This window comes from Rhipicephalus sanguineus, chromosome 9 (genome assembly GCF_013339695.2).
Source record: "Rhipicephalus sanguineus isolate Rsan-2018 chromosome 9, BIME_Rsan_1.4, whole genome shotgun sequence".
In the NCBI taxonomy this organism is placed as follows: Eukaryota; Metazoa; Arthropoda; class Arachnida; order Ixodida; family Ixodidae; genus Rhipicephalus; species Rhipicephalus sanguineus.
Window position 1 is genome coordinate 60062250 of NC_051184.2, and position 24527 is coordinate 60086776.

Genomic DNA, 24527 nt, shown 5'->3' on the forward strand with positions numbered 1-24527 from the left:
TTCGATGATTTGCTGAAAAAAAAATCAAGAGCCCGGGAAAACGGAGGCAAGCAAAGCTCTGCGTCGGGTTCCCGACATGCTACTTTTCTTTCTTTCTTTCTTTCTTTCTTTCTTTCTTTCTTTCTTTCTTTCTTTCTTTCTTTCTTTCTTTCTTTCTTTCTTTCTTTCTTTCTTTCTTTCTTTCTTTCTTTCTTTCTTTCTTTCTTTCCAAACTTTTTCATTCCTCCATGCCGGGAATTGGACGTTCATCCATGTGCTTAGCAGAGCAACACTTGTTTTGTTACAGGCAACAACGAACGTTCATGCATGAAGCAATGAAATGCATGACCAGGACTTGGGGACATGTGCACGTAGCGCCATCGCTCGTCGGTGACAGCGGTGCCCTGCCATAACTGAATGAGAAATAGGCGAAAAAAATCATATTTGACAAAAAAAAGACAGCTATCAAAAATGACTCCTGGTTCTGTACAGCAGAGACTTGTTTGAACGTTCTGTTAAAATTACAATGTCGCACTAAGAACCGCGTGGCTACTCACAGTGTTTATTATTTTACAATGGGGCCCCATGTGTTTCTAAAGGGCAGTGTTCAATTGTCCTGGGAAGCCACATGGTTTGTTGTGGGATACTGCAATTTTACCAAAGTGTTCCAGTTGGTCTCTGCTGTATAGAAGCCGGAGTCGTTTTTGATAACTAGCTTTTTTCAGCAGATATGATTTTTTTCGCCTATTCCCCATTCAGTCATAGCAGGACGCCGTTGCTTCTACTGAGAGATGGCGCTACGTACAGATGTCCCCAAATCCTGGGAATGTGCAACAATGAAATGTGGCGACGTGAAATGACAAATGATCTCCATAAAAGGTCAGATTGCCATATCAGAAACAGCTCACGAGAGAGCACCGATCATTGCAAAACGGCGCATACAAATACGCATAAGATCGGCGTACTTTCGAGAGCCACATTTGTGTACATCCACATTTCTGTACACTCCCCGGCGCCGGGGTTTTTCGCAAACTACGCTGCCGCCACCGAAACCTGTAACTCGTGAAAGCTTCGCTTGAAGGAGTACTGATGCGAATTTTAAAAATTTTCGGATTGTTGCTCTAAATACATATACTGGTGTCGAGAAACCTAAAATGAATATTGTGGTGCCTGGGAATTCATCGAATATTTTTTAATTACCGCTACCTTAAAAAGACACTTTCGGTTTGAATATCAAGGGGAGTGGCTTCTCAGTGACGTTTTATAGCAGTGTGACGTCACAGGATATAGAAACTCGCGACGTACTAGCGGCAAATTCGTCAACTGCTCGTGGTGCACATAAACAACGATGAGTGAATTGTGTCATCCAGTGACCCTGACAGTGATTTCTGCGATTTAGGTTGCATGCAGGACGCAGAGCTCGCAAACTCGGGGGAACTGTGTTGACTCGTCGGGATAATGTCCATTGCAGTGGGGCTGGCTGGTGGATGCTCAGCGACGAAAACTTCAAAGTCAAATTAAAATATTTTTTTACATGTTCTTCGACTCCGGTGTGTGGACAGCGTTGATACTGCATACCAAGGAAACGAAAAATGTGCCTGTTGCGATGTCTCAAAATCGTGTCAGTAGTCCTTTAAAAAACTGCCTGTTAATGTTTATCAATTTCTCAGGGTCTCTTCAACAGAGAGAGACGGCTCTGGAAGTAAGCGTCGCATCGGCGGCGTGGTCAGCGTCGGCATCTTCCTCATTGCAGTAGTTGGAATAGCGATGGTGCTTGTGGGATTAGGTACGTCGAAAATATTACGCTTAAAATCTTTCACGCGCTTAAAAAATTTGCACGTTCAAGCTTTCCCGCTAAAAGATTTGCTAACAGGCAGCCATGACGATTGCTTGACAGGTGTCTCATAATGATTATTGTCGTTTTGGCACGTGAAACCCCACGAACTTTTGTTAGCCACGAAGTTTGACTTAGTGTCATGTCTGTTTGGGTTCAGTTTTATGCACTTAGTAAAGAGTAAGATTACAGCACACGCATTTTAAAGCTTTGTAAACGGTGCAAGCATAAGCTGAATGCAAAATTTCTATAAACTAATAAAATGCAAAGTAGTTTTGACGTTATTCATACGCATTTATATGATATGCCACATAAACTCCCATTCCAAAAGCATTGAAACGCGGCCGCGGTGACCGGGAATCGAACCCACGCCCTCGTACTTAGCAATGAAACGGCATAGTCGCTCACTCTACCACGACGGCTCTCCAACGAATGAGGAAAATTGCTGAGGTTTAACTCTGGTAAACCTGTGAGTTATCACGAGCCAAGATATGTTTGGCTTGGTTTTACAAAAGCTAAGGAGGCAGTGTTTCATTGAAAGTTGTAGGCTTTATTGCAAATGTCATGGTGTCTCTCTTTGGGTGTCTTGAATGCTGACGAAGACGGTCCTTATGGTCCGGGAAGTAGCCAGCAATGGTCGCAACATTGCCTTCTCTTTAACGTACCAATCTGGTCTTCCTTTGCTCCGGTGTTTCAGCAGGCAACTTTACCTTTGCTTGCGATTTCTCAGGCTGTCGTGTAGCTACGTATACTGGATGACTGGATTCAGCCCCACGCTTGCGCTTAAGCGCACGAATAGAAGACCCAGCCGGCGCGCCATCTGTGGCGAGCCTAAGAGACTAAGCGCCGGCGAATCAGCCGTTAAAATTTTCGCCTGGTCACGTGGTACCACAGCGGCGACGCTCTGAGCGAGCGCAGCTTCGACGCCTCTCCGCAGCGAATCCCGTGGCGCGATGTCACTTGCGCTCAGGCGGATCACAGTCCTCGCGATGTGATCAATGACCTTGCGAGGCATAATAATAACTGCCGGTGTTTTACGTCTCGAATTCGCGATATTGTTACGGAGATGAAGTGAAGGAAGACGAAGGGCTGAACAGCCTGACTGGCGCGCGAGTGTGCTGGTCAGCCAGCTTGACTCGTCTACCAATTCTTCCTTGTAAATATACATTGTATATACCAAAACAACCCCGTATCATATTGGTGGAGGTGCGAGGACGCCGTGGTGGAGGACTCCGGAAATTTCGACTACCTGGGGTTCTGTAACGGGCACCTAAATTTAAGGAAAAGGGCCTCAAGCCATGTCGAGTCCACCGAAAATGCGGCCGCAGCAGCCGGGATTCGATCCTGCGACCTTCGGATCAGCACTCTAGCATCATAACCACTAAACCACCGTGGCAGGTCTTGCGATGCATCGCGTGTTAGAGCTCTCGCTCTAGTAGCTTTGTCCGAGCTGCAAGGTACTTGAGTGCCGTAAGTAAGCAAGTCACAACTGTAACCACTTACGATGACGTTGCAGTAGAATGAGATACAGTGCATATTCATCTTTACGTGGCGCAGCGCTCACGAAGACGAAGACCGAGTTCAAGAAATGCAGAGGACTTGCAAAGAAACTATGTGCGTGTCTTTGTGAGCGCTGTACTAACTAAAAGATTGCGCACCAAGTAGCTCAGTTCGCTGCTCTAATGTAGTGCACTCTAAGAAAAAAGAGGACCGGTTACTCTTTTATGGGAGTCCTAATTTGTCACACATATAACTCTCTTTTAAGGTCCGAACAGGGCAGAAGTTCAATGGAAGATGGAACCTTGAAGAGATAAAAAATTCATGAACATGGGGTGTTCTAGTAATACCCAGCCATTTTAGAACACGGCTGCAGCGACACCCCGAGTTCAGGAATATTAGAGCGTGGAGCGCACCGGAGGATGAAAGATGACGAGAGCGAGGAGCGCGTGAGGAGGAGGGAACGACAGTGGCGAGATGACAGGTTCTGCGGTGCCACAGTAGTCAGCGCCGTAGTGCGGTCGCCGATGACGTCATCACTAAGGTATGCGGCGAGGGCGTCCACCGATACCGTGTATGGAAATAAAGCGCTGCATGAACGGAGGTCTGTCTGCGGCGGCTGTTCACCCACGCGCTGCCTTCCGCGGTCTCCCGGTTAGCGAGGCAGTCGCTCTACGCTCTGTCTGCAACGGTTGATGTGAAATGGGCTGCACGAAATTGTCCGCGCCAGTCACGCTACTCACGGCGCTCGCTTCTTAACGCAAACCGCTTACGTATGTACAAGATAGTCTCAGCCAGTTCTTTCTGAACAATAGGCGACGCAACTGGTGGAAGTGCATCGTCTGCCGCTGCTGTATAAACAGTCGCGCTCAGACTTCGCATTAGGCAGCATCGTAATCGTCGTTGAATTTTTTCATCTCTCTTTAAAGATGCGCGTTAACTCTCTGTAGGAGAGTTTCGCCCCCGAAAAGAGGGCAATGATCTCGGAAGAGAGTCAAAGTGTGTCTTTAAAGAGTGTCACGTATGTGAATAGCGAGGACTCACCAAAAAGTGTACAAAGGACTCTGTTTTTTTTCTTAGAGTGTACATATATAGCATAGCCAGGACGGTAGAACTAATTAAAACTTGCTCTCCGCTCGTGGCCATTTCTCTTAGGTTACACGAAGGAATTCGGCATGAAGGAACCCAGCCTACCTGGCGAGACGGAGACGGTAGCGCCGGAGCCAAGGCCGCGAGCGAGTCGGCATCGAGCATTCGTGCCCGCGACGTACAAGCCGTCGCCGTCGCCAGCATCGTGCATGGACGGCGAGGATAACCTGTGCGGCACTGTCGACAATGCCGCTACCAGCGCCGGTACTGGCAGACGCGTCGGTACCACCGCTACCAGTGGCAGCAGCGCGAGCAACAACGACGGCGACGAACTGACGGTGGTACCACCGGTAAAAAGGCTCGATCAAGACAACGACGCCGACTCGCTGCAAACCGAAGGTGTACCTAAGCTTGCGAGGACTACTGCTGCTACTACCATTTATTTATTTATTTATTTATTTATTTATTTATTTATTTATTTATTTATTTATTTATTTATTTATTCATTTATTTACCAGAAATACCCCCAATTCCGAACGGCGTTACAGAGAGGAGTGGTTAATACAATATTATACAATGTTATGCCAGACAGCTTGAAAAGATTAATAGTTTGGGTTGTTGGCGACACAGGCGGGGAGGTGGTTCCATTCAGATGCTGTCTTTGGCAGAAAGAAATTGAAGAAAATGTTCGTCTTACAATTTGGCCCTTGGACCTTGAAGTTGTGGTCAGTTCGTGTTGATGTGTAAGGGGGTGGCGAGAGAAGGTCATTTTTTAAAATTCCGGGTTTGTAAAATAAATTATATGGAAGGGAGACAAACGGGCGAGCTTCCTACTTGATGACAGGTCAGGCAGATCAAGGTTAGGTTTGAGCAGTGGCTATACTTGCAACGCGGGTGTAGTTGCACACGATGAAACGCGCGGACCGGTTCTGAACGGCTTCAAAAATGAATGCCATTACTACTGTTACTACTACTTCATTAATGCCATTACTACTACTTTAGCTCCATCTGTAACGGACGATGACGCTACTTCGTCGAACGCAGGCCAGAAGCCGGAGTCGGAGCTCGGAACGAAGGATAAGGCAGCCAAGGGTTCCAAGGCTAAAGGTGGCGCGTCGAAGCGCACCGCAAGAAAAGATCATGTTGCCAAGGGTCGCTTCTCCAACGGTCACCGAACGAAGGGTTCCGCAACGACAGAGCTCGTAACCAAACGTTCTACAACCAAGGGTCCCGCGGCTAAGGCCACCAGAAGCAAGGTCCACGCGACCGAGCAAATTCCTAAACGGGGTCACAATACAGTCGCGGGGCCAACGCCCCAAGGTAAGCCAAAGCCCATGCGGTTTTTGATTTTACACCTTATTAAAGGGAAGCTTAGGCATTATTTAAAAAAAAGATCACTTTGAATCCTTGCTGATTTAGAAAACTGATGTGAGAGTTCTCAAAAGTGGACGCAAATAGCATTTTTTTTTGCAAAAGACAGCTGCTGCAGCCGCAGGGCTTCTTGAGATGCTGAGCGAATACGGTGACGTCATCTTCGGTGTGCCACGTCATCTTCGGTATGACACGTCATCTGCAACAGCAGCACTGTTAAAGCGTGGCCTCCGCGATTAGCTTCGGCAACGCGCGCAGCCACAGCTAGTCACGGATGCCACGGTTAAAGATACGACTGACTCTTGTTTTCTTTGCGCTCGACTGTTTGTCGCTATGGCAGATATTGTAAACCAGCTGCAGAACTTGCTGCGGCTCTATGCTTACTTGAGCCTCGGATATATAAACAGCGCTCTCGAAGTTAGTTCGGATCAGCGAGCGGCGGGAACCTTCCATCGGAGTGCAGCGCTGTCCGCCAAGGATATCAAAGATGACGTATAGTCGCATACAACTTTAGAAGTCCGCGGCATTTCCTCCTCAAAGGCGTATGCACGCAGGCCTGCACCAATGGGTGCGTACTCCAGACTGACGTCATGAGCCGGACGGCCGGTGACCCCGCCTTTAGAAAGCAGTGCCGAGTACATGAGAGGGACTATTTCTTTAGTCGCGGAGGCGATCGGCTGCGGCGCTTCGGTCGTCTGGGCGGGGCCTCTCCGGACTACTTAAGTTGTATCCGACTATATATTGTTCCAGTTAGTTCGTCTCCACGCCCACACTTCAGGCCCTTTCGCGAGGGCGGAGCAAGACGAAGTTTTCTTTTTCGCACGTTAGAGATGATACCGTGGATAATGAACTGATACCGTTACACCAACATATCCTCCGCATGGCTACAAGTAATTTAACATTAGGCCAAGGGGTGCGTGGGTTAGGTGGGAATCCTTTGCTAAAGGAAATATTTCACCTTAAATCAGCCGTTCTTCCCTTCGATTATTCAGCAGTATATCGATTACAGTTGTGCGGTTAAGCGTTGCCGCAAGACAATTTATTGGATGGTTGGTCATATTTCATTTGCATACCCAATGTGTAGACTATTTTACGGATGGGTTTCGGTGCCGCCATATTGGGCTGTTAACCTTACCGTTCTGTATTTCTAACAACGAAAAGAGCAGGGCTACTGTAGATGCATACGCATGAAAATGCTTGGGCTGGTGTATACGACGCTTTATGACCTGACTGATTCACGTCGCGGTATACAACGGCGCCCATGTGTCATATAAAATCGTCTATAAAGGCTCCTTAGGAATCCAGTAGCGTAGGCGTGAATTTCAGACGTGAACACCGAGAGCCTATGAAAGGAAATGCGATAGCTTGCTGTATACATAAGCCTGCTCAAGGGCGCTGCTTCATAGTTTCCGTCGGAATGCCGCCACGTTGTCTTTCCTGTCCACCCGCTTCGTTTTGTTCAATATGTTTTTTTGCTGGGAACACTCGTAACGTGCCTACTATTGCCTATTATTACAAAAAAAATGGCTCTTATACATTAACTTCATGAATTAGGATAGTTATGGGAGCTTTCCGAACACTGACCTGCTCGTCTAGTGACGTGTAATTAACCGAACACACGCTTCAGTCCCGACAGCATCAGAGCGCCCGGTGCGAACTCCGCCCACGCTCCTGTGCGCCTACGGCAACTGGACGAGCGTGGACACGTCGTTCCCAGAGGACGGCCTGTGTGACTACGCCTTTTTCGACGCCCTCTACCGCGGTCACCAGCGGGATTCCGACGTGGCTCGGCTGGGAAGGCCTAGCGCCGCGCTGCGCCATTTCCTGGCCGGAACTCGCCGCTACAGGCGCACACAGATCGGGGTGGCGACGAGCTACAAGTAAGGGCGGCCCCGTCGTCGAATGTTAAGGCGAAAGCCTTATGTGTCCCATGAGTAATAAAAGCGGTGTCGCGAACACGAATGGTACCGAAAGTCACGTGGTCAAGTGACGGCCTCATAAGATGACGTCACCAGTGGCGTCATCTGATGACGTCTTCACCATGGTGGGTGGAAAAAAAATATTAGGAAGGAGCGTCACGTGACAACCTTGAAACCCCGTCATAAAAACAAAACTTAAGTGAATAGGTTCTAGTCACGTGATAGGCAAGCGCTATACTATTGGTCAGCTCGCTTTGGTTGCGGGCGCTGCGGGGACCTAATCCTACCCAGGAGGCACTGCTTACTTGTCGGGAGGGGCGGTGCCGTTTGGTTGCCGATGCTAGCGAAATCACGGAATGCTCTCAGTTTATTTTCCTTGCTCCGTGCATCTTCACATAACATCGTTGCTTGGCCACAGGTGGGCCGATCTCGGAGGTAGTACGAAGCCGGGTCAACTGCAGAAAACTTCAGAGGGAGGGGGAGGGAAGGGAGCAATACTGTCGACTGAGAGCAAAAAAATGAATTAACGAGTGTTTTTTGCGAGCGTATACTTTCACCTGCGCTTTTAGCGTTATCGAAATTTCTGATGTCTTAAACTTTGGAGTCTTACGTGCCAAAACCACTCTTCTTTTAGCCATGCACGTCATGGGGAGCGCATCAGCTGCTACATATGGTAGTTCGCCGTCGTCCTGCCAGTAAGCCTGTTTGTGACCAATGTCTTTGTGACTAGTCAATTGCCTAATCACAAAGTGTAGCCACCAAGACTGGTCAGGTCAGAAGCCGAACTATCACTCCTGTCAAGATGAGCAATGAAATAGAGGTTGAGCCGAAATCGCAGCGCATCCTACCGAAAACTGTTCCTCGCGTCCGCTAAGCGGCGCTCTGCTGGCAGGCGATGTTTGAGCGATGGTTGTCCATGTATATAACTTTCATAGAATGTTGAAACGTTCGCGGCACGCTTTCGTCAGCTAGTAACTTGCGACATGCGCAAGATCCCTTCGAGGTCCGTCCACCTGAGGTTTCCATGTGTCTCCGTTTCAGAGGGTTGAGATTGGCGACCAAAGATATGGAGTCCTCGCATGCCACGTCGGACATGCGCGCGCTGTGGAAGAATGGAGTGCGTCATTTGGGCGTCCTGGACTTCATACCTGGTGCCGACACGACCGAGGCGGCCGTGGAACGCTTGTTCAAGCTCCTTCAGGTAAAGTTGCGCTGGCCACGTAAAATGTCGTGTACTGTCGGCCGCAAAAGTTTGTGGGATCTACAGCGCGTGGCGAGAGACTGGAAATTGCATTGATGCGCAACCTTCCCACTAACCATCACACAGCGTGGTGTTGAGGCTGTCGGCCGCGACTTCCGCGATTCGCTCCGGCTACGGTGCGTGGCCGGAGCTAATCGCGGAGGCCACGGCCAGCAGCCTCAGCAGCATGCTGTGTGACAATAGGTGGCGCAGCAATGCAGTTTTCCTGTGGCTCCGCCACGCTTTGTAGAGCCCGCAAACTTTTGTGGCCGACATTACAGCTATGGGTGATGGAAACGCGACATTCGAAGCGCTAGCGGTGAGGGTCACGGTGTGGGCGAGAGTGTTCGTGACGCATAGTGACTGCATCCGGTAGACAACTGTTCAGTCCGTGGTTCTCGGTGGCGCCGGCGGCTAGCAACCGCAATCCTTCGAAACGCGCGCCCGACCAGCTCCAGTAGCTTCGCGCGGCGCGGCACGTGAGCGCAGTGTTTCGAAGCCATAGCAAGCAGCTCTCCGCCGTTGCCACCAAGAACCACAGACTGAACGGGCTGTCTACCGGACGCAGTCACCATGTGTGCACGAACGCTCTCACCTGTACTGTCCCCTCACTGCCAGCAGCCATGCACCCCGATGATGATGATGAAAACATTCCTTTATTAAAATTTAAAGAAAACGGGGAGGGTCCCTATTCCGGGACTCCTATGGTAACCTCTGCGATAGCCCGGGCCCGCTGGACGAGCGCCCGACAGACCTCGAGTATGGCGTTTCAATCGCCGGGCATTGTACGTTGACGGTAGAATGAAGCTGTTCGTGGGTCATCACCCATCGGCGATTTCGTTGTTCTGGGCCCTTATGAGCTAGAGATACTATATGGCCACTTTTCAGTGATTTTGAAACTTTGAGCTAGTGATGTAGTCTGAGGGTGCAATCCTTGCCCTCTTAAAATCTTGCTTGCGTCGAAAGGGGGCGCTTATTCAAATGTAGCTTATTTATCAGTGAGCTGTGCGTCTTCTGCAGAACGCAATGCTTATGCTACCGCAGCCGCAGCGAAACGTTACCTACGATGCCTGTGATTCTCCAAGCAAAGGTTTGCCAAATAAATTGTTCGAGCTGAATATCGACAGTGAAATATTTCGTCATATCGAGAATTTTGTTAAATTTAAATTCGTTATATTGGGGGTTAAGGGTAGTACGGATGGTAATACACGTCTGCAGTTGTTGACAATGCACTCGGATTGCTCATACCTGATTAAGCAGACAGAACGCAGCAAACTGGAATTCAGCAGCCAAGTTTTTCCTCATGTCACGTTCCTCACGTTCGGGTTGGTCTTTGGTTTGTAATAACTTTGCTTGTGGCTTTCTCCGCAGCTGTGCCGACAGCTTCTAGATAACGTCATTCCCAATACTGCGCTCCCGAAAGCCTCGCTGGCTCTAGGAATGACCTTTATGTCGAGCAACAAGCGTCAAGTGTACGCCAACGTCGAGAAGCACCTCCGGTCGGGCTGGTCTCCGAGGTAAGTACTCTGTATATCCGGCCTACATGTTTGCGAGACTGGAAAATTGTGAAGAGTGAGGTTACCGGCGAACAGGCCGGTCCTGGAGATTGCGCGTCTTAAATATAGTGGAGATCACGGACGTCGGCAGGATATTGTTTTTTTTTTGGGGGGGGGGGGGTATGAGGCTGTGTTGCATAGAGGGGGGGAGGGCGAAGTGCTGGTATGGCTTGGGTGGTGAGCAAGGATTGGTGTGGTTTGAAGGATGCAAGTGCCTCTTTGTGCACAAATGTGTCCGTATAGCTGCACCCATTTCTTCCATCAGTCATACTAGCCATGTGACCCGCCGAACATTGTACCATTCTGAAATTTTATTGATTGTTATAAATATTCTTTTTTGCCGTGTACAGTTGACACTTGGAATAAACTTGAAAGTTCTTGAAGACGACCACCGCATGCGCAGTTTGTCAAACAAGTGTCCAATCATGTGCTTTGATGTTTTCAGTCTTTGTTATTTCCTTTTTTGAGTTTCTTGTAACCACTCCTTCAATGTCTCAAATATGATACAGCAGTATTTGTAAACTAACAAAAAATATTACATTTCGAAGGGCCGCGAAATTCCTTTCTCGATTTTACGAAGTTCTCGATTTAAGAAAATAATTCGAGCATGGTCATCACTTCGTTAAATCGAGTTGCAACTTTTGTAGCATGGACCAATACCGGAGCCAAGGTAATCTGGTACTTGTACGCGGTTACCGCAAGTAAAGCGCAAAAAGGAGGAACTACATGGGCAGCGGTTGAAAGCGGCACATTTTCCCTCTCCGTCTGTGTTTTTCGCGTTTCTTTAAGACTCACAGCATGCAACAAAAAGAAGACAGAATTTTTACCTTTCATTTTCAACTGAGAGGTGGATCACCGCCTTTCTGGACTGTTGCACGGGAGTATGAAAGCTGACGTCACTGCCACGCCAGTGCATTTTTGTGGAAGTATAAAAGCTGACGTCACTGCCACGCCAGTGCATTTTTGTGGAAGTATGAAAGCTGACGTCACTGCCACAGCAACGAAATTTTGTGGGAGTACGGAAGCTGACATCACTGCCACAGCAGTGCACTTATTGTGGGTGTACGAAAGCTGACGTCACTGCCAGGGCAGTACATTTTTGTGGGAGTACGAAAGCTGACGTCACTATCATGGCAGTGCATTTTTGTGGGGTCATGCTTATTAACAACGGCCCAGAGCGGATTATGGCGGTGCCCAGGGAGCCTTCGTTGATGAGGTGCATACTCTTACCCCGGTATAGGACTGTAGCTAGAGATGGCACGCATAGCTAAACTTAAATTTTTAGCGACGCTGCCGCGTGTGGCTTCTCGGTGGCGATACAAAGATTTTATACCGTATTTGCACTCTGACCAACACTCCCTCTTGGATTCGGCTTAGCGCTTGTTTTGGGCCGCACTTCTTTCGTGCATCTCACACATGCGCTTCTGCTATACTTTTCCTTCGACCACCGTGGTTAGCCGGCACAAGATCGACCTGGTCGTGTTACGGACTCACCTGTCGGGCAGGGACGACACCGATCCTTCGTGCACCGTCACCGGATCCAGCGTGTGGGGCCGCACGCTGGCCGACTACCAGCCCAGCATGGTGAGCGCATTGGAGAAATGCAAATCTATCGACCAGACTTATACAAAAGAACTGTCATGATTAAACAGGGAGTTTTAGAAAGCAGAACACCCAAAATCAGAGCGACATTATCAACCAGACTTGTACAAAAGAACAGTCGGAGTTCAATAGGGAGTTTTAGAAAACAGAGGACCCACAATAAGAATGACGCTATCGACCATAGTAATATTTGTAATAATAATTTCACAAGCCTTGCAGGTTGATTAACAAGCCTTGCAGGTTGATTATACTTATTAAAACGCATGTTTATTTTTGTTAGCGCCCTAAGATAGTTCGCTTCAAAAACACTGCTATCGACATATTCAGGCAAAATGCCATTGAACTTAGACGTGTGGCACTTGCATCAAAAATAAGTGTCATTCAGGCACTTCAAATCGTATCCATTGAATGTCATTTCTAATACCGTGTGGCACTGGTATGAATCTGATTCCGCAGCTTCTTTCTCGCGCTCAATTTCTAACAGATAGACACCCTGGACTACGTGGAGAAGAAGCTGAAGCCACTGTCGTCCCAGTCACTCTTCTTCGTCTCCATGTCGGCAGCGGTTCGTCGTTACGTCCCGATAGGCCAGGATAACAAGGCGAAGAGCTTCGGACTGGGCACCCGTTGCAAGGCTTACGATGAGTCCGACTACGCACGGGAGGTCGACAACTTCGCCTTGGTGAGCACGTTTAAAGCGAAGCTATCTCTGTGAACCCTTGCTAGTTTTTAGTGATTGGGGCTATCATAGGCGTACGCACGGGGGGGAGGGGGAGGGGGGCGCAGAGGTGTGGCCGATCCCCTCTAATCACGGTCTGCCCGCATACGTTTACTGAGTCGAACCTGTACGTCATTGTTTAATGCGTAGAGCTACGGGCATGCAGGTTTCTTACCATAACGGTGGCCGAGGACCCCTGATGTGGCATTCCAAGAACTGTTTACTTGATACATTTACTTACACAAAGCCGGGGACCGTTAGTCAGGCTCATTGTTGGAAGGACGTCATCTCTTGATTCTCATTTTTTTTGTATCCATTGCGAATTGATCAAGTGTGAAATAAAGGGAATCAGTGAGGGTATGCAGATAAATAACCGAATAAACAGTGAACAAAAATTCATGATAAAAGACGGCCGACGTGCAAACAAGAACCCAAACGAGAAGTCAGTACAATAGGTCCGTCGTCCTGACTTCTGATTTCGGTGTCGATGTTTGTACTTCAGAATGGGGCACAGCGCTAACACACACGGACGAGGAAGAGACAACAGGACAAGCGCTAACTTTCAACTGATCGTTTATTTTCGAAAGCAACAGTATAAATAGATCCGTACGCAAAAGTTCTACTCATCGCACATGAAAACCTGCCGCGTCAAGAAAACCTGCCGCGTCTTCAGATTCTGAAGCATATAACCAACTAGCCCAAAAAGCCACGTTGATGTTTGTACGCCTACCGACTTTATACTGAGTCCACACCAACAAGCTCAGCTTGCTGTAGTTTCACCCGGCAAGGTGTTCAAGTGGTTATGGTGCTTGACCGCCCACCCGAAGGCCGCGGGATGGAATCCCGGCCTTAGTGGCCGCATTTTCGATGGAGGCTAAAATGATTGAGGCCCGTGTACTTACACTTAGGGTGCGTCGTTATAGAAGACCAGGTAGTCGAAATTTCCAGAGCCCTCCAATACCTCGTCCCTCATAATCATATCGTGGTTTCGGGACGTGAAACCCCTATAATAATTATTATTTCTGTAGTTCTAAGTGAATCAAACGCCAGAATGCACAGGCACAGGCTTTCGCCTGCTCTCCTTACGTTACCTGAAACGACTGTTATTTGTTGCCTTCCATACATACGTATGTGTTTATATTAACGTATATTTAAGCCTCCCAGGTGGGCGACTGATTGCCTCGCTCACGTATGATTGCCTCGCTCGCTACATGCAGGTATGTGGCGACAAGGAATACGCAGCGCACATCGTGCGCGACGAGGCGCATGAGACGATGCATTCCTTCCGACTCAGTCCTCGCTCAGCTGTGACCTTCGACAGCGAGGACACGATATTTGCTAAGGTGAGAAGAAGTGCCGAATACCCGGCCGCGGCGACCGCATTTTCGATGGAGGCAAAAAATGCCTGAGGCCCGTGTACTTAGATTTAAATGCACGTTAAAGAACCCCAGGTGGTCCAAATTTCCGGAGCCCTCCACATTCCTCGTAATCATATCGTGGTTTTGAGGACGTTAAACTCCCGCAATTATATTTTTTACAGCCAAAGCTGTTATGAGATCATTTCAGCGGCCGTTTTTGGCGCCGTACTTTTCCGCCGCCGCCGCAGCCACCGCCGGTGTCCGTAACCACTATCACTCTAAATAAGAAAAAAAAAGGAAATAAGAAAAAAATTCCAGGATGGAACGAGGTTTGAACCTGGGCCCTCTGCGTGGGAGCCAAGCATTCAACCTCTGAGCCATGCCGGTGCTTCAAATTGCATTGCAAAAAGGTCATATACAGGCTTCATGTCGGGAAGGAACCAGATTAACATTTGCAATATAGCGTGGTAGAAGAGTAAAATAAGCACCAAGCGTCGCACAACGCGAATTCTGTAACCAGGCGTCACACAATGCAAAGTGCGCAACGAGTACGTTGTTGAATGCTTCCAACCCATTACAAAGGGCTCCGCCATAATTCTTCATCGTCATCAGGCACAGCATCAACAAAGTGCGCATAATGCCTTACATGCGTTTAGCAGATACTACGGCTCTCCGTAGAATGAAGAAAAATGGCATAATGCCTGCTTTCCTACTTTTCAAAAATTACAATGATTTATAGCGTAGTGGGTTCCTCGAAAGTGCACTTGTATTGGTTGCCAAGGAAGCCCATAAGCGCATGATCCATTTCCTCGGGGTCTCAGTAAAGTTCTTTGCCCCCCCCCCCCGTCCCTCTCCCACGCCAACGTATGTTATACAGCATACGGGAGAGGGAAATGGCGACCGGGCGTCACCCACTGCAAATTACATAACTGGTGGGCCGTTTAAAGCTTCCAACCCAATACAAAGGGCTGAGCCACAATTCTTCATCGTCATCAGTCGTCGCGTCAACGAAGTGAACATAATGCCTTACAGACGTGTAGCTGGTGCCTCGCCTCTCCGCAGAATGACGAATTATGGCTCAGTAGGTGCTTCCCAACTTCACAAAGATTGTGATTTATGGCGTAGTGGGTACCTTGCAAGTGTACTTGTATTGTAGCCCCAAGAGAGCTTAGAACGGGCTCTAGAAACGCCGCTCTTCCAGCTTTCGCTGTGACTGTGCTGCGGTTTCAGCGCAGGCCTGGCGTTTTTTTTTCAAGCGCAGCTAGTTATAACTCACAGAACTCGAAGGCGTCGTGCGCAGGAAGCCTGGCACCGGCGAGCGTACAGAAACTCGGCCATCGAAGGTGCGCCGGTTACATACGTTATTGTATGCACCGTTTTCCGATAATCGACGCTCTCTCGATCGCGGGATTGTTGGCGATCAGCCGTTTCTGCTATGGCAATCTGATCATCCACCGAGGTCATTTGTCATTATACGTTACCGCATTTCACTGTTGCCAAGATATGAACGCATGGCCGTCGTTGTTGCCTGTAGCAACTGAAGTGTTGCGCTGGTAAGTACGTGGATGAAGGTCTGATTTCCCAATTCCCGGCATGGGGGAAGGAAACAGTTAGGAGGGAGCATTGCGCAATGCGATAGAAGGAAAGAAAGAAAGAAAGAAGGAAGGAAGGAAAGGAAGAAACGAAGAAGCACAGAAAAAAGGAAAGAAGGAAGGAAAGAGACAACGAAAGAAAGAAAGAAAAGTAGTAGGTTCGGCACGCAGACGCAAAACTTCGCTTCCCGATAGGGGAAGCACTCCAGAATTTTGTTTCTCAGCATACACCTAATAAAACATGTATATTTGGAATAATTGTTGGGAATATATTCAAAGTCGAGTGAACTAGAGTAACATGCTTGTGGGCAACAATTTAGGGAAGCCAACACATAAATAAGCCGCGAAAAACATTGGGGACATGGTTGGCAGTTTTTAATTGATGCATGGTAACATATGACCCAAATGGAAAAGAAAAGCATGGTTGAAAAACCAGGCTTGCCATCGGTGGGGACCGAAGCCACAACCTTCGAATAACCAGCCAGTTAAACAAAACATCAAGGTTTGTGTTTAGCACCCCTGTATACCTGACTAGTGAGAAATTCTGGATCAATAAAAATAAATTTATAACGCCAATTTTCGAATCTAACAGTAAAAATAACCGAGATTCAGTCTTTCCTTCTTTCTTCTTTTCCTATGCTCCTCGCCGCGTTTAACCCGCAGTGGTGGTCTTGTGGTTATGGTGCTCGATTGCTGACCCGAAGGTCGCGGGATGGAATCCCAGACGCGGCGGCCGCACTTCGATGAGGGCGGCATGCTAGACGCCCGTGTACTTAGATAGAGATATAGGTGCACGCATGACCCGGATTCGGGGACATGTGCACGTAGCGCCATCTCTTGGCGGTGACAGCGGTGGCCTACCGTAACTGAATTGGAAATAGGCGAAAAAATCATATCTCTTGAAAAAAAGCTACTTATGAAAAACGACTCCCGGTTCTATACAGCAGATACCTATTTGAAAATTCTGTTAAAATTACAGTGTCGCACTACAAACCACGTGGCTTCCCTGAGTGTTTAATATTTTACAATGGGGCCCCATGTGTTTCTAATGGGCGGTGTTCAATTGTCCTGGGAAGCCACACGCTTTGTAGTGTGATACTGCAATTTTACCAAAATGTTCCAGTAGGTCTCCGCTGTATAAAACCCGGAATCGTTTTTATAACTAGCTTTTTTCAGGCGATATGATTTTTTTCGTCTATTTCCCATCCAGTTACGGCAGGACGCAGTTGCTACCGCCGAGAGATGGCACCACGTGCAGATGTCCCAAATTCCTGGGAATGTTAGAATTGCTGGAGCACTCCACTACCTCTTCCCTCGCGATCATATCACGAGTTTGGCACTTAAACCTCAGCCATTACTACTATTATTCTCAGCGCGTTCACACATTCTTGCATATGTACCAGCGTCGTTGTCGTCCTTCCGTTGTACGTGACGACACACATGCACAGTCAGTCTTTTGCGCGCGTATGACAGCCATGTGAGTACCATGGAGTTTTAATAGTTTACGAAAAACAGGGTAGATTTATTCCTAGACGAAACAAAGAAATGTTACACTGAAGCATAGCAATGACCGCACACACGCGGCCAATATACCTAAAATTTGTGTTTATATCTAATTAATTATGTTTATGTGCTGCGGCATTTCTTTCACATCGACTAGGTTCGCAAAAAATAAGGAAAATAAACGCGACGTTGCAACCACGTGATCATTACGTTATCATTAATGATTACGTAATGTAAACACCATTCTGTGCAGTCTAAGCTCGCTGTTGAGCTTTTTAAGTGGACTTGCGCCCTGCTAAAGGTTTAGCATTATAATAAATTGTATCTCATCTGCTAATTATTTGCGTTTAGAAAGACAGCCAAGGTGAAAAATCCAAGGCAACGGCGATCAGCGAGCGCTGCCGTGAATGAGCATATCGTCGCGCGGTATCCACACTGTTTTGCCTGAAGCACGAAGAAACAACAAACAAATCTATAAAGAAAACGGTACCGAAACTTAGGAGCGAAATGTATGTCATGACGCAAAGGGGCGACAGCTTCGCTGACCTACGTTTTTAGCAGCGCGAAACTGGCTATAATTCTTGGTTTTTTAATTTTTGCTGCGTCACCACTGTGCAGATGTGCAAGGCCCGCAAAATGGTGGCCTCCGTGCCCTACGGACTGGCCCTGTTCGATGCGGAGTTCGACGATACTTCGAACGAGTGCTCCAGCAGGAACAAGTTCGGCAACTTCACCCTGGTTCGGGCGGCACGCCGAGCCGTCGATTACGTCTACGGTCCGGCGTTCAGCAATACTTCCCAATGCTCTCGCGTACAATAGAAGAAATACACGCATACGATTATAGCCCATGATCACTTTGGAGTCTGCTGTACAGCTTCCCCTGTAAAAACACCAAGTTAACACTTGGTATTTTACAGGTGTTTTTACACCAAGTGCCAAATTGGTGAAAAACACCAAGTTGACACTTGGTGTTTTTTATAGGGAAGCTATAAAATTGGAGGCGAAATGGATGTGCGTAAGTATATTATATAACAATTCTTGGGATTTAACTTCCCAAAACTACTATATGACTATGAGGGACGCCGTAACGGAGGACTCTAGAAACATTGACCATCTGGTGTTCTTTAACATGCACCTAAGTCTAAGGATACGGGCCTCTAGCATTTCGCTTCCATCGAAATGCGGCCGCCGTGGCCGGGATTCAATGCCGCGACCTTCGGATCAGCAATCGAGCACCATAAGCACTTGACCACCGTGGCGGGTCATGTCTGTAGGTAGAAAACACCTAGCGCAGGTATGTGGCACAATAAAAAAAGATTGACAAGGCCGACTATCGCCACTGGTCCAATAAAAATGAGAGTTGCCCAAGGTCAATTATGTGCCACAGAAATTGGCCTCACCCCACTACTACTCAGCGCTGGTCCACTGAAGTGTCTCAAAACGGAAAATGAGGCAAAAGAAAAAAAAGAACACGCATGCTGCTCAAATGGCTCCTCAGGATTGTGCACAAGACGTCAACCGCATATGGCAAGCCAGACAAGACGACGCATGTCGTGGCAAAAAGAGACACGCAGCTGAAATGGAAAGCTTCGAAAATGAGCACACGTTAAATTCAAAAGGGACTCTCTACATTTCTGTACCTCTTATGAAAGCTTTGTGCCTTTCTGTACCCTTCATGAAAAGTTCAGTGCCACAACGTTGTCGTGTGCTACACAGCTTCGCTGGTCATTCACTTTCACAGAGTGAAGGGGCTCATAAATTTTCCAAGTAATATTTTTGCGTTCGATATACGGCGAATCAGCAAAAAATTACACCATCTCCCGCTAAAGGGGACCATGAGGCGATGCGAAGCCGGAGCACTTGCACGATCGCGTTCCGTTGGCGTTCGTTGGGCATGCTACCGACCTCGCGTCATGGAACGCGAAGAACAACACTACGCGCGTCGTGTCTTCCCTCTAGCCTGGCCGTTAATTCTCACAGGGCGAGCGGGGAACGCGATCTACAGGCACGTGAGAGCGGGGCAGCATAGGAGAGGAGAGAGAGGGGACATGCATGCGGTGGCGCTCATCGCGGCGTTGCGTAGGAGAGAATTACGGCATGTCGAGCCCGCATTTCAGAGGAGTCAACCAAAGCAAACACTGGACTGAACGCGCGCAGCGCTCTACCACTTGAAGGAGAGGAGACTAGGAGGAGAGTAGCGCATGCGCCGCGAGAGCAGAAGCGAGAACGCAGGACAAGCGCAAGCAGCTTCTGGGAGAGAAGTGGAGAGAGTAACGCGCAGCTGTTGGAGAGAGGGAAGGAGGAGAGTTGCGCATGCGTAGTGTGAGTGCGGACTACCATGCCGCGGGACATACCCCAGAGCAAGAGATGCTTCGCATCTAAAAGTAAAATGGGAGAGGGGGGTCAGTGTCAGCGCCGTCTGTTAACTTATCTAGCAAAGACCTTGCCTTTTCTCAGAAGTTTGTCTTAGTGCATGCGTGTTGGCGCTGTGCGGTTGCATAAAAAAAAAACAGTGTGTTCACGGAAATAAACTTCTGTGGGTAGTTTGCACTCTTCGTCGTATATTCCTTTAGTCGTTGTTCTGTTTTGCGCATTTCAACACTTTTGGCCACCTAACGCTGTCATTTGAAATAACGTATTTCCCATACTACGTATATGAATCGTTTCTCAAGGGGCTGCGTCAGGATTCGAGAAACATGTCGATACTGATCTCCGGAGTGACTGAAATTCGCACGCATATTGTAAAATATAGGTTTTTTTGGTGCCGCAGTTACGTTTCAACACGTGGTGACCGCGTGAACTGGCACACGAAAAATAAAAAAAATGCTCGAGAACAGTCCCGTCTCTTTACCTTACCCGAAAAACGCGTTAATAATAGCAATAGGAGAGTAAATAATGCGAGTATCATTCAGTGAAGTCACAAATATTCCTTGTGAGGCCGTGGGTCGCGTGTTTGAGACCCCTGCTACAGTCATATCGTGGTTTTTGCAAGTAAAACTCCTGAAATCATTGTTACTCTTATTCGATGCAGCATGTAATGTACACGTAAGAAGTAAAAAGCAGACGAGGAAAATCCGGGCACGCAATACTAATAACTACTACGAAGTACACGTAAATGTACACATGCTTGTATCGTCTATAATCAGAGTGAAACAACAACCACGCCGGCCGCCATAAGGCGCTACGCATATGTTGGGCAGTTCCCGTCGTTTAGGGAAGTTCTATACCTGCGATCCGAGCCCGGGCCTTTTTAGTGGAAAGCGGGCATTCTACCCATGCACCACTTTGGCGGAGCCGCGCGGAACTCTGCCGAATTGCAGGCTACCGATCGCAGCGCCACAAGTGGCTTGACCCTGTTTGGGCTTCACTTTCTGTACATTGGTGCTGCGGCCGTTCCGAGCATTCCCCTGTTCTAGTACACTCTAGTAGCGCTCCCCCTGCCTGCGTCACCGGGGCACCGTTCGCAGCGCCGCCATCGCTAGCGCACGAGGCTTCTAGACAGCGGTGTGCCATGACGAAGCATGGCGGCCTTCCGCTAGTTAGCGCTGATCGGCGGCCCAGCGTGCTATCGTTTCCACGCGAAGACGCTGGTTCATGCACACTGCTGGAATGACGAATCCCTCCTCACTTTTGTTTCTTCTCTCTCTCTTCTGTTTTCTTAAATGCAACGTTTCAGCCGCTGCTCGTGCGTTGCAACTTTCCGTGAACGCAATGCGGCCGCCATGCTACGGGATCGGACCCTCGAAACTAAAAACGCCTCGTCACAGTTGTCGCGCGACATACCGCAGCGGGCGGGATGGGGCATAAGGCGCATGCGCGGCGCAGTCGTGATGTACAGCGTGCAGAATATATCTGAATGAGGCGCGAGGCGTCGGCATGTAGAAAGTTTCGAGGAGTGATAACTAATGTTGCAGCGATCCGGTTCGAAACGGGAAATGATTTAGACTCGACGCGACTGTTTTCGATCCATTCTGCTGCTGTCCACGGGTACCAGCTATAGAATTCGGTAGCGTGCTAAGCGGACGTTCCTTTTTTTTAAATATTCAACCTAAGCGAACAGTGGTGCTACCGAAGTTCGAGAACAGTCCGGCTGCCTCTGGCGCCGTATCGAACCGTATTGGTATCATTGCGGTCCATCATTTCGAAAAAGAATTTCAACGTCAAGATTTTCACTGCCTCCCTATGACCAAGTAAGTGTTTTGACAGCTATGCGTTCGCCAGGTAGTCATATTGTCGGCGGTGCGTTCTTAGAGTTCGCGTAACGCTTGGGGCCCTCTCCAATCACTACCAGCACTGTTTGTTATCTCTGAGTGGTGCAAAAAAATTGCCTGCACGAGTAATGCAAAAATGCTCGACACCCACATTAGTGCGGGCGTTTTTGTTACGCGCTGCTCGTGACTTTCCCAACCACGAACGCATCTCAACCCTACCAACTGTCGCGGGTGTTAAAAACTAGGAGTACGCTTGAGCTTCGCATTCAAGCGTAGAGCGCGACAGCGTAATCGGGTCCAGTTCGCATCGCCTTCTCAATCGCTAGCCATTCTTCGCTTTTCGGTAGACGCCTCAACCGTGTCGCAAGGAAAGAAACGTCTGTGCGCGTAACATTCGCCGTTTCAAACTCTTGAACGCCTACTGCAAGTACGCTTGCGAAATGCCCACTGTGCCATAATTCTTTCCATTGTGAACTGGCGAAGTACCCACTGCGCGATCGTATAAGGCATCGCGTGCACCTGCACAATTTGCTGATAGCCGTAATTAAAGCGTGAACGCTTTGTAGACGGTGGGCTTTCGAGCCACCCACTCGTTGCGCAATTCACGAGTGTTGATGGCTGGGGCTAATCTACGCTTCTGTTATGAAACATTGCATGCGCAAAGGATACTCCTAGCACAATATACATAACATTCGTAGAGGTTTTTTTTTTTACCGAAACAGTCTCAAGCACTGCCGTTGCTCTGTGCTAGAACCCTTGCTTGCGATGCAGCAGGCCGGGGTTCGTTTCCCACTAGAACTGAACATTTTTATTATTTATTTATTTCCGTCTATCTCGAGTACTCGTTCACGGACGACTGCGAATGTTTCGCTCGCCGCCAACGATGGCGACACCGGAATTTCTGTGAAACGAGCTTTTTAACGATATCTCGTTATTGTAAGATTTGCGGGAAAGTTGTAATACCTGACGTGTGCACCAGGTAGATTAATGGGACCGACAACCAATATTTATGGTATCTCTTTTCTGCAGCGGGACGGAAAGCGTACCGGTCAGAGCGTCTGATCACGGAATGGTAATGCGGAAAACGCCGTGAAGCATTTATAATCAGAATTTTTCGCTCTGCGGGGACTATGATTTCTTCCACACAACACGTGCTGCAAACAGTGGGAGCTGAGCGCTGCTAACGCGTTAGCGGTTTGTGTATGTGCTCTGCGGTTTGCTGCGCATGCGCCGAGGCTAGAGGTGTTCCACTAGTTGCCGCCATAGAGTTTCTCGCAATAAATCTTATAGGGAAATATGGCGCCACTGTCTATGCGAGTTTCCCAAGGTTCGCTGTGGTCGTGAAGCAAACGATGGCATATATGTCTGCGAGGTTTGTGTTGGCTGGCGCTGAGCGACGCTTGGGCTAAAAAGCGGATACGGCTGCATAAATAAGCTTCTCTAAAACAAAAACTTGATTACCGGATCTTATTCATCCGTATTCTATTCTAGAATAAAAGTTTACTCACCTGTACGGCACAACCAAATGCCGAAACAAAGAAACAGACGACAAACTGTCGCTGAGTGAACGCAGACGTTGTCGTTAGGGGCGTAGGCAGATATTTGTTTTCGGGGGGCGGGGGGGGGGGGGAGTTCACCTCATTGACCTGAAGTAGGGGCCGGGCAGGCAGATGTTGTCGAGTGTCATTTTGGGATTTGTATGGCATGGCAAAAAACTTTCAAAAATTTCAAGACACGGGCCCGCTGTGCCCCCCTTCCTGACTACCCACTGCTTGTCGTCTGTCTTCCAACTTTAGTTGAATTCACCATTTTTACTCAAGGAAGGCGTCGAAGCCAGACGTGTCTGGGTCCGAGTCTGTACGGTGATGTTTCACCGACCTCCTCCAACATTTGAACCCCTCCAACCCTCCCTGCGCTCACCCTACTTGGCTACGCTATAGTGCCCTAGAGGTGCTTCATAGTTTCTTAGTGCTAACAAATTCTATGAAGCCGCGAAGGCAGCCTCGTTTCTTAGCGTTGATTCATTTTACGTCGTAAGCAGCTCAGAATAGAGCGGCGGTGGATAACCATATGCATAATCTACTTTTGAGCCCCAATTCTGGTGTGCATAAAAGCATCGAGGTGCGTTCACCAAACGGAACGACTCAGAGTGCAGTATCAAGGTTATTATGATAGCACAAGGAGACAAATTCGGCCTTGTTGTCAAGACATGAAGCGATATAGACACGCGTGCACGTATTGTGTCCTCCCTCCTCGTCGTCGCTAAATATCGCTTCGCTTTATTCTGATAGGCTGCGTGACATAACGGCTTTCTGTGACTTCTAAACGCGATTAAAAAACATCAATGCTACTGAAATCGCGAAAGGGATACTTGAATCTGTCGCTACAAATTACGCCAGTATCTAAACACATGTTTTTGACATTTGTTGCCCCTTTTAAGCAAATTACGCAACAACAAACGTGCTTTCAAGGCAATTTCTGTCACCTCATTATCACCTAAAGAAAAGTGAACCACAAAACTTAAACATAGTGTTCGTTTCATAAGGTCTAGCTGTCTTGTTCAACTGCAAAACACGAGAAAAATGTCATCTGTTAGTTTGTCCGCGGAGAGGTGGTGATGCAATGATCAGATCTCCGTGATTTGCATAGTTTCGTAATAGTACACTATAAGGCAAAACTGGCGCTAGTGTATATGGAAGGCTGCAGCGAATGGCGCTTCAGCCAGCATGGGAATGATTGGTGGTTCATGGATTTGTCCTAAGTTTCGTTCTTTCGGCTCTGTGTGGCCTGCAGCCGCTATGTCGCAAGAAGTTCAGCTGTCCGTGTCCGCACCTTTGCCACTTTAGGCTCACCTATTCAAATCGGCTCACGAGGTTAACGCCGAGCCATTGTTTTGTCCGAAGCAGAAGCCAAGTAACATTACGATAAACAAAAGCCACAAGTGAGTTCGAAGCCACAAGCACGAAAGACTTAGGCAAATCAGTGTACTACCCATCGTTGCTGTGGCGGATGAACGATCGCAGCGTCACATTTCCCTCTAGTAAATACTTGTCGGAAA

At 48.3% G+C, this 24527-nt stretch overlaps 1 protein-coding gene across 1 annotated transcript; it reads left to right on the forward strand.

The window, feature by feature from the left end:
- The first annotated feature begins 4608 nt into the window (after positions 1 to 4608).
- On the forward strand, positions 4609 to 18099 carry LOC119405566 (uncharacterized). Its single transcript, XM_049419443.1, has 9 exons — positions 4609 to 4798; positions 5444 to 5719; positions 7398 to 7650; positions 8731 to 8890; positions 10301 to 10446; positions 11943 to 12069; positions 12572 to 12769; positions 14023 to 14148; positions 17877 to 18099. The coding sequence occupies exons 1-9, from the start codon at positions 4609 to 4611 to the stop codon at positions 18075 to 18077; spliced, it is 1677 nt and encodes a 558-aa protein (XP_049275400.1). The 3' UTR covers positions 18078 to 18099.
- Positions 18100 to 24527: the final 6428 nt, after the last annotated feature.